The sequence below is a fragment of the Ammodytes marinus genome (assembly GCF_949987685.1).
Source record: "Ammodytes marinus genome assembly, chromosome: 3".
Classification (NCBI taxonomy): Eukaryota; Metazoa; Chordata; class Actinopteri; order Uranoscopiformes; family Ammodytidae; genus Ammodytes; species Ammodytes marinus.
In genome coordinates this window covers 18,299,118-18,310,190 of record NC_137232.1, presented here as the reverse complement: position 1 = coordinate 18,310,190, position 11,073 = coordinate 18,299,118, and the positions used below count along the sequence as shown (strand labels likewise).

Below are 11,073 nucleotides of genomic sequence, written 5' to 3'. Positions count from 1 at the left end.
GTTGGTAAATATGCCAAAATAAAGATACATTTAAGTTGTAAAAGTAATATTTTACAGTCTGTGCCATGTCTAAACAATACCAAATCAAGCCAGGTGTGTGTTTAATCAGTTTTTTCGCCTTATAAGATCATACGTATTTATTTTAAATCACACTGAGAGCATCATCCAGATGAAACTGTAAAACACTTGCGTGTTAAAATTAGAAGAGCTAACTGACTTGATGAAGTTCTGAGGATGTAAAAAAAAGTGAGAACAAGTTATCTGTATTGCACAAAATACCAACAAGTAAAACAACTATAATATATGGTATTTTATTTCAATTAAGAAATTGACAAGCACTCATCGATCAACATATTAAAACATTTGTGCCATCAGCGCAAACTCAATGACGGCTCCTTAAAATAAATACTTTTAAGAGGAAATAATACAGACAGAATATGTGAGGCTCAAAACCACAAGTACAAACAAATTATCCAAATGTCCAAGAGAGGAAAGGGTCTGAAAATTCCCAAAGTCAACCCCGACTCTCCAACGAAAAGTGTTTGTATAAAACAGCTAAGTATTTTTAAAAATACAGAATCTTACAAAAAAGTTTTTCATCTTCTCACTTCTTTAAATCACTGTAAAATATCAGCTGGTATTATGACAAGAAATCAGGGAAAAATGTTTCCATGTACAGTATAATAATAAAAAGACAGAATGTGCTTCTGCATTTTTACATTAGTATTCACATACATCATGAGCGTACTGTATTATCAAAGTCCTCTGGCCCCTATGATGGTGATGTGATGGAGACGGGTGAATCGCACAGGGCTGCATCCCTCCAAAACGCTGCTCATTGCCACATTGTGCGCCGAGGTCAAGCTAGACCCCGTCAACCATGGTCACAACAAAGGTGTAGTCAGTCCCAAGATGCTCACATATTTGCAGAGACCGTTTCATTCACCATCTTTCCAAACCATCCATGCCCAGTCTATGTAAAACATACACTTCACAGCCAAGTGTTCATTATATTACCAACAGCGTTCACATTTTTTCCATATACAAAACAAAAAAACTTTAAAAAAAAACGCATTCTTTTTGACGATTTGTCAACTTTCAAAAGGTCCAAAAATAAGAGACAAAAAATTGCCATCAACGGGAGAGGATTTCAAGAATACAGATTACAGTACAAAAATGTGGTCCAGGTGGTAGCACATGAAGCATGCATGTGTTAATGTTGCTCTGCTCACCCCTAAAACCCTCATGCGAAGACATACTGTATAAAAAGGCCACATGGCTTTTCCTTCACTATTAAATGCGCGCCAACACTGACAACTGGCCTCTTTGTCTGCTCATCCGTGGACCGACGAAAGGTGCTTCCCTCTTCCTTATTGGTGGACTATATAATGGACACAAACCATCATAGGGTCACTATGAAGTGTGTGTTTGGTACATCTGCACAATCCTGAAGCTTTTTTTACGACTGGATCAGAACTACAGGAAAAACAAAAGTCACAGACAGTACATAGGAGCAGTAAACCAGAAGAGATCGATTTGAAAATTCAATATTGTCGTGTTAAAGAAATAAATGAAAACGCCTTAGTTGAGTTTGATGGTTGTATTTCTTCTTTTGTTTGTTTGTTGTCAAATTGTTATTTCCTCAGCATAAGGGGAGACGCATGCAATTTTAGTCAAAGGAATAGTTTGGTATTTTGGTAAGTAAGCTTACGATTGTTTGCCTTTTTGATGATGGTTACAGCAAATGCGATGACTAATACCAATCCTATAGCTTTCCGTAACAGCTAGCCTACGGACAGACATGGACGTGGCAGTGAAAACTCGATCAAAACGCCAAACTATTACTTTAAAACACAATAGATCAATTGAAGGGGCAAGTTTCTCATTTGAGTAGTCTCTTACTGTGTAGGAGTTAATTGAGGGATCAGTGGGAGTAGGCTATACTATATGAGAGTGTAAACAAAAGGCAGTCGGGCTTGAGCTTGAGTCTGCTGAGCTCCCTCTTCTTCAGATCTTTAGTCTCCAACCAGCTTCTAACTTCCTCTAAGTGCAGAGGCTTGGTGGAGCACTGCACCCCCATTTCTTTAATATCTTCTCCATACTCTTTAACATTTCTACTGCAGTAATAACAAACAAAAATATAACTTAAGATAAATTCTCTAGGCACTGTTTGATTTCCAAGGCTTTTTTGTTGTGAGACTGTGATAAAAGGTCAGCAAACAGATACAAAATAATAATAAAAAGAAACAGCAGAGAGTGATGGTTCTGCAAAACCAAACACTTTCTCCTGTGTGATACATCGAGGTCCTCCGGGTGAGCTCACACAACCAACAACAGACTCGCTTCAAGCTCTGTGGCAGAGAGTATCTAAAGGGTAAGTGTGTAGAAGTAGTCAAGGTTAAGTGTCAGTCCCCAGTCTTAAAACCTTAATCTTTCTCCATACAAAAAAACAAAAAGAAAAAGGGGCCAGATGTTTAAGCCATGATCTTCTGGGGGATCTCTATAGAGGCCTTGACGAAGATGCTGTTGTCTCGCACGTAGTTCCTCTTCTTGATCTCTTCGTGGGAGATGAACTTGGGGTAGCCGAAGCCCAGGGTGCTCTCGTCCAGCGAGTTGCGCGTGCTGCTGGGCTTCTGGAAGTTCTTCCAGTTGGGGTCGGGGTTGAAGGTCTCGGTGATGTGCTGGGGTTTGGACAGCGAGGGGTCGCTCTGGTCAAGGATGGAGAAAGTCACCTTGTAGGAGAAAGGCCACTCCAGCAGGCTGTCATACTCGCCGGGCAACACGCGGATGTAGACGGAGAGGTGGGAGCCCTCGCCGCTGCCGTTGCCGTTGAGGAAGGCCGACACCTGCAGCTTGTAGCCGTAGCGATGGGTGTAGAACGGCGGGCTGAAGAACTCGTGGTTGCTGCGGATCTTGGCCTCCTGCAGTTTGCGCGTGTAGTCGCTGAGCTTCCAGATGAGCACGCCGTCGTGACTGACCGACAGCTCCTCCATCTCCCTCCGAAGCTCCAGGATCTCCTGCCGCTGGCGCCCCACCAGGTTACACATCATGGTCAGGTGGGACTTGGTGGTGTCCTCCAGATGACGGCCGATAGCCAGTTTGGGACACTGCCAAGAGAAGACAAGCAGAAGAGATGGTTATTTCAGAAGTTGCCGACCATATAGATTTTACACAGACACAGAGACACACACACACACACACACACACATTGAATACAGCTATTTATACTTCTCATTTTAATATGTACAAGTTTAGCTGCCCACTCAATATATATAAAAGAAAAAAAATACATCATTTTTTAACTGTGTACCTAAATGAATCCAATAGTCATTTTACATTAGAACCTATAGCTTTGAAAAACTACTTTGAATTAAGTGAAAAAAAGGTTAACAGCCCAATGAGAAACAGAATAACAGAAATGGAAAAATTACAAAACACTCTTGGCAATAGTGCATGAACTTTTGAGACACTTAATCTTGAGTCCCTTACATCAGCTCTGTCAGGGTTTAATATCAAATCGTTAGCTAAAAATAACCCTGTGCAACATCAGTTTAATCTTCTACCGCAAACAATAATCCGGTGAGGAGTAATTTAGGAGGAACCTCTTCAAATGTCTGAATATCAAACTTTTAGCCCATTGCCTTCATGTTTGCATTAGGTCACAATGGAAAGTCATCCTGCATTGTTTTGTTTTGGGTGCATTGACGTTTATTGAAAATTGTAATATAACTATAACCAACAAATACTATTGGGATACTATCTGTTCGTATCCCAATAATGTAATTGTTTTTCACATCCCTAAAATGCACTTCACAACTGGACATTGTATCCAAGTAACAACTTCTACTTATGAGTCAGCCAGAACAATGTAAACAGGCACTTTTTTGCAGATTATTATATTCAATGGTGACTCTGCTTTAGTGCAGAGATGTTTCAGCTGTGTATACCATCTGTAAATGTTATACATCAAGCTTTTTCCAGATACGTTGTTATTCTTAACAGAGCGAGGAGCCGACAACACAGTCCGACGCTCATCTGAAGCTCTTCCTCGAAGCGTGTCCACATTTTGACAAATAGACGTCAGGTTTCAAAAATAGACAGAAATGGGCTGTCAGAGTATAGAAGTGTTGCACTCATTAAAATACAGCCTACAGGCCCCGGTTACTGTATGTTTCGAAGAGGGAGAAATCAGTTGGACACAGTGAGCACGGTAATGACGGAGATACGATAAGAAAAGGCAAAGTAAACAACACAAAGACAAACAAGCCTAGCAGTTGATTTGACTATATCACCAGTCTTACCCTGTGTTTGCAGCCGGCGTCTTTGAAGGGGCAGAGAATGAGCGCGCTGCCGCAGTTGTCCTTCACGTGGTTGGCCAGATCCTCTCTGGCGATGTTGGGTGTGCCACACTGGTTTGGACACTGGACAGGAAACCGAGGGCAGTGGTACTGATGGTTCTGCAGAGGCGAAACGACAGTGTAAGATACAAGTGCACTGCTGACCGACAGTACAGCATTGCACATTGAACAGTGGGGACGCAAATGAAGAGCGGCATCGAAGATTGACTCATTGATAAAACCAGCTTATCATTTCAGCTCTAAATGATAAGATGATCATTAGTTGAAAAACCCTTCAAAAAGGACCATACAGTGACAAAAGTGACCTGCTTACAAATTAAATGTATATATGTTGAGAGGTGTGTCTCTATCCTGCAATGCAAATGTATCATCTCACACCACTATTAAGTCAAAACAAGTCCCTTAAAATCATATCATGGGGCTCAAATGTTCCTCTCCAACTGGGAGAGTGGAGAGTGAAACTGACTGCTGAGCCTCTGGGCCAGATGTGCATAGAGGCAGGTGATCCCACTAACATCCAGCTGCCATAGCAAAGAGACACCATGACCGGCAGCTATCTCTGTGCCATCCTGCTCCACTGATGCATGAGGAAACTCTCTAAGAGCCAATTTGCAGGTACCATGATACCGGCAGAGAAATAGTGTCTTGCCATCGAAATGGTTCAATCACGCCAAACATGTGCAAATTCTCATTTGGAAAGGAAGGTATATGGATACTTGATGGTAAACTGACCTGGATGGTGTCGAAGACGAACTCCTTGCCGCAGTACTTGCAGGGCTGCGTGCGCTTGGGACACTCGGCCGTGCTGTGTTGGGACAGCAGACGACGCATCATCCTCGCCCCACATTTGTTCTCACAGTAAACGCTCTCCTGCGGACACATGCCCTGGTGGTTCTGGGATAGAAAAGAAAAAAACGACACAATTACAATTCAGAGCAGGGTGATGAAGTCAACACTTACTGTCGGTATAGTAGGTGTTACTCAAGTTGCATTTTATATACTGTAGGCTACTGTGCTGCAGTTCCCATATCTAAAAACTGCATTTTTACTCTAAAGGTTTTTGTGGCTGCAGAGAGAAGTTTTGACAAAGAGTAATAGATATGATAACAACAGCTCTAATCAAGCATAATTTGGCAGTGGTATTAAGCGCCTTTAAATGTTTGGTGAAGCTGTAAACATGACTGTGTAATTCCAATGTGAGAGCCAAAAGGTGAATGAATGCCACTGTGTGCACAGGGAGAAAGCACGTGGGCCAGAGAGAAAACAGAGGAGGGGGCGGCGTGGTGGAAAGGTGTTAGTGAGCAGCAGACTCTGATACTTCAGCCCCTTCACTGGAGGAAAAAACACATTGAGTATGAAAGACCCAGTCAAAGCTTCTTTTTCCTTCAGCCGACACACGTGTCATTTCAAAACAGACCAACACACTCTGCAGGCAGTCACACACGTGCACCAAGTCTCTCCCGCCGTGTTTCACAAAGAGGTCTTTCATATAGGCATGGAAATTATGTGGCGTCACTCAAGGTTATTTTCTTACATAAATGTCCCGCTGTGTTGGAACAGTAGAAGAAAAAGAAATGCATTAAAACGAGTGAGGAGTTGCTGTTTACCTCGTAGGCTTCTCCGGTGAACTCGCTGCCACAGAACTCGCACTTGACTTTCCGCTTGGGGCAGTCGTGCTGCAGGTGGTCGGGCAGGTCGCGGCGCGTCAGCTTGACAGAGCAGCGATTGGGACAGGGAATCACATTGAAGGCGCAGGTGGAGAAGTGGCCCTGAGGGGAGAGACAGCGACACAATGGTGACATCAAACTCACAAAAAGACAACACACCAACATGTTAGGGCGTTCAGCCAGAAAACCACGTCGGGTGAGTGCAGAGGGGCCGTTTTGTTAGGTTAAACTTTATTGTCCCTGTGGTGGGGAAATTTTAGCTTGGGTATAGTGCATGGTTGCTTCATTGCTTCACAGAGAGCACAACTAAGAACACAACAAAAAAGAGCAAACAGACAGACAAACATTTGAACATGGACAACATAGTGCTTAATAGTCATGGAAATGTGTGAAGGGATAAAGTGCAGGTGTTTATATGTGTGTTGCATATTTCCCTATTGCACTAGAACGTGTGAATAGAGCAGATCAGCTGGTAGTGGGACGAGATACACATGGTAGAATGCTTGATAAAGCAGCAGCAGAGAACAAAACAACAACAACTAAAAAAGCGAACCGAGGGGGAAAATAGAGAGGCTTCTCACCTGTAACTGCTTCATCTGGCCCGTCCAGCGGCAGCCCTCCTCACTGTGGATGCAGCGGATGGGCAGCGCCAGGATCTGTTGCTCAAGCTCCGGGTCCGGGTAGATCTAAAGGAAGAGAAGAGAGAAGAGGTCACAATAAGTAAGAGGAGCTGAACAGGTCAACAACAAAAAAATATGTATAACATGGACAGTTCACCAGCTGTTGGTCTCCAATGTATTGGTAAGGAGGTTTTCTTAACAATATTAAAACCCACTGGATTAACTCAATATGTTTTGAAGCTAAAAAGCGGGCGGTTTCCTCTTTGCAAATACATGGAGATACACAGTTTTCACAGGACAGAGATGCAGTATTTCACACATCAATGAGATCGGAAAAAACTGGGGTAATCTGTGGTTGTCGTCAAACACAAACACACACACACACTACAGGTATTAACATTATACATCAGAAGTTTCATATTCTTCATTGCTTTACCACAAACAACATAACGTTTTTCTAAAGAATCCCAGTACATAAATATAAAATCAAAGTCAAGTTTAAAAGAGTTTGATGAGGTTTTTTCTATTTTACAAATTTTATACAAAAGATGAAAAATCATGAATGAATTTTATTAACAAGAATTGTCTGTTTAGCCATATCCCAGTTTATTATTTTCCTCCATTATGTTCCAAAAACATCAAAGACACATGAGTCACACTGTTGCGGTGGTTCAACATGTTCCTTCATTATAATGAATATGGGTTTATTTAGACAGCATCAAATGTGTATAAGTCCGCAGGCAAAAAAAAGTTGGATGCACAAACTATTCCTGTTTGACTCATGTTTGCTTACGCTACAGTGTCCAGCTCTTTCAAGACATTTTATAAATAAAAAATCCCAGACAAATATTATCAGTGATTTTGTCTGTATGTTCCCGTTGTCACACTCGCCTTCTGGCTCACATCGTTTTGGTATCTCTCCCTCTCTCAGTCCGTCACATTATTATTATTAGATATTTTAGATTTATGAAAGGAAATTGATGTTCTATGTCATTTTCAGTTTTCCAATTTTTGTTCATAAAAAAAGAGATGCATTATCTATGACACACACACACACACACACACACACACACACACACACACACACACACACACACACACACACACACACACACACACACACACACACACACACACACACACACACACACACACACACACACACACACACACACACACACACACACACACACACACACACACACACACACACACACACACACACACACACACACACACACACACACGTTGGGAAGTCAAACTGTTGAGATTTTAAAAAAAAAATGCAGCAGTGAGTTGACTCAGCCGCTGCAGCTATAATGACTTGGTGTATGGGACCCTTTGGAGAAAGACGTACAGAGCGGAGGGAAAGATTTATTTTTTCCCTCTGTCACTGAGCGATGGGGATGAGTCAGTTTTCTGCCCCGACACACCAAATCCTCCCCTACAGTATACGCTGGCCTGAGGATTTACAGCGCTACAGCTCGGCATCTCCATCCCCCCATGCTGTCACACCAGCACAGCGCTGGTCAAACAAGAAAAACCACTTCCTCAAAATGTCACAACGGCCCTCTAAACAAACAACAGTTCAGTAACAGCACCAGCAGCGCTCACATGCCCCTCTGCACCCAAACATGGGAGCCATTGCCTTCAAATTAAAAGAACATTTGGAAACTAATCTACAATAAAATCACTTCCACTTTGTTTATGGCTGCTGTGTTAGGAGAGAGGTGCCTGTGCCAGACCAAATAGGAGTATTAAATGTATCATCTTAACCTGTTTAATATGCTTGACTCGCTGCACTCTACTTATACAGTAGAAGAAGACGTTTTGTCTTTTGTCTTTTTTTTTTTTGCTGCTCTAATCACATTCTTTCAGGAGAGGCATAAGAGGGGGAAAATCCTTTAAAAGCAAACTGAAACACTCTCTCATTGTTCTAGTCTTGGAATCTGCAGGGAGACGGCAGTAATGACCTTTTAATAACTTAGTCCCAGGCAGATCAGGGGGGTTAAGGTCGTTGGAGCACCCAACTTGGGGGTTTATTCTGTCTGTTAGTCCCCACACTACTACTACTATGATTACTACACAATCCTTTAAGGATTGGAAAAGCTTTTGTTCTGTTCAGAGTGAGGTTGTGTTTGTGCATGTTTTTTTTTGAATGACAGTGTGCATTGAGTATTACAATAACCCTGACAATAGACCACAATGGATGGACCACGGTAATTTGCAGGCAACAGGGAGCCTGAAAGGGTAAATAACAATGTCTGACAGGTGTGCCATGAACACATCCTTCCCGTGGGGAGTCCCTGCTATTACAGGCACATTCATCGATCTCAGCAGACCTTGCTTGTTCCCTCGCCGGTCCTGCTGCAGATTCTGGTTGGATGGCTAATTCAGGCTAAAGCTAACCAACTGCCTGGGAGAATTACACACAACAGGCCACTTTGATTGGATGCTCAAGCTGCTCAGAAACAGGAATGATCAGTTACTGCCCGTCGGTTAGTCCCTCATGCACAGTTCAGAGCAGAGCCCTCATCCTTGTGTTACACAAGGGAGGGAGGGACATCTTCTGACTGTGAATACCGATAGCCACTCTCTTTTTCCCCCTTGGGTACAATATGATAAACCGCCTTTAGAAAACAAAGATAAAAAGAGTCCATTGAAATGTTGTGGTTGGGTCTATTTTCCAACTGTAATAAAAATAAAGTGTTGACTCTGGGTTAAGGATTGTTGCTTCTATGTTATCCAGACAACGAAAGCCACATCCTAAAATAGTTTTTCCAATAAAATCCGGCTCTCTGCATTAGAAATCCCAAATATATCTAGATCTGTGGTAGCAGGATTATATTTAGTATCAGAGCTGCTCGTCTCCTTTCTGATTTGCATTTTTCTCCTTGTTGGACCGCTTAGTTTATGTAAATACAAGTTTATGCAAATGTTTTACAGTACCTGTATTGTCACTGATTGTCATATCTGTGTCAATCTGCAACACTTTAATCAGGAAGTCTTTTCTTACATTGTAACAATGGTATTTATTCACCCGTTTTAGTTTTGTATTCATGTGTTCCTCATTGTTTTACCTTTATATTTGTTGTTCCATTTTGAAATTGTTATGGTTTTCTTATCGTTTCAGCATTTTCGCCAGCCTAGTGGCCCGGTCTAGTTTGTATAGTCCAGGGTTCGACATAACGTATAGCCCGATGGCCCGGGGCCAGTAAAATCATATGCAGGGAAAGTTGATTGGCCAGTATCTTTTTGTAGACTACATCATGGTTCATTGAAATGCGCGTTGAGAGTCGGAATGAAAGCAGTGTTTAATGAAAGGCCAGTGGACAACCGATGCGTGGGCGTTTTGACAGGCGGAGCAACAAGCGGGTGCACTCTCGCTCCGTTGGCAGAGCTGCCTACCGTCCGCCTGCGAGTCGACAAATCAATCGACTTGCTCTGCCCCCTTTCTTTCTTCCAACAGCAGAGGTTGAGGTGCAGAAAATGATAACTGCGCTTTTCCTTTATCTGCCGCCGTAATGTAGCAGTATTTGCATCCAAGCCCCAATGGTAATACAAATGAGAGGCTTTATTTAAAAGCTGTGAATGCGTCTCCGGTGATTGTGTCGGTTGTAGACAGAAACGAACGGAGGGACTCCGCTCACTGTACAGTTCCTATAGTCGCGCAGTTTGGCACTGTGTTTCCAGGCTCGAGACATTCAATCAGATCGCGGAAGTCTTTCCCATTGAAATCGCTAACGGGGAGAATATCCCCGGTTATTATTTTAGCCACAAACCACAGTTCATCTGCGCGGCGGCTCACTCGCTGGCGAGATCACACGGTGAAACGCTGCTGTGATCGGACGAAGGCATTGTGTGTTTCTAAGGTGATTTAACGTCATAGTCTTAGACGAGCGTTTAACTTATGCTGCATATTTTGCCCTGCATTGTTTTTTATCAATAGTTTGAAAAAATGGTCCCACACCGGACTCATATGTGAAGCTGACACTTCATGGAGAAGTGACACTCCTGCAGCGCGCTCACGACCAGACGTGAACTCGTACACGGTGAAATCTCCCATTAAAAAAAACGGCATAACCCACTGATTTTCGGATTTCTATTCTATTTTTAAAGTCAACTTGAGCGCAAGTGGAAAACTGGTCATTCGGTCGACACATTCACATCCCTAATGCATATGCAGTAGAGAAAGTAATAAAAACAGTCTACCACACCACAAAGAATGATCAGACCTTCATCTCTTATTTTTTTTTTTATGTTTGAACATGACTTCTGCAGGTGAACTATTCATTAAACTGCCCAAATTCAAGAATAAAAACAATCATCAAACTACTGGACTTTAAAATACTGGCCCACTCTTTCAACATACTTTCAGTTGTAGGCTTCAAATTTAATATGTTTGCCTGGTTTTATATTATGTGTATG

The 11,073-nt window shown here is 42.4% G+C and overlaps 1 protein-coding gene across 1 annotated transcript in view; it reads right to left on the bottom strand.

The window, feature by feature from the left end:
• Window positions 1-295: 295 nt before the first annotated feature.
• Window positions 296-11,073, bottom strand: part of traf4a (tnf receptor-associated factor 4a) — a 36,638-nt gene continuing 25,860 nt past the window's right edge. Inside the window, exons 3-7 of the mRNA XM_080053935.1 lie at window positions 6,607-6,711; window positions 5,966-6,127; window positions 5,091-5,252; window positions 4,302-4,457; window positions 296-3,107 (exon numbers count right to left, since the gene is read on the bottom strand). Of these exons, the coding sequence (XP_079910061.1) occupies window positions 2,475-3,107; window positions 4,302-4,457; window positions 5,091-5,252; window positions 5,966-6,127; window positions 6,607-6,711 (1,218 nt within the window). The 3' untranslated portion in view covers window positions 296-2,474. The remainder of the gene's footprint in view (window positions 3,108-4,301; window positions 4,458-5,090; window positions 5,253-5,965; window positions 6,128-6,606; window positions 6,712-11,073) is intronic.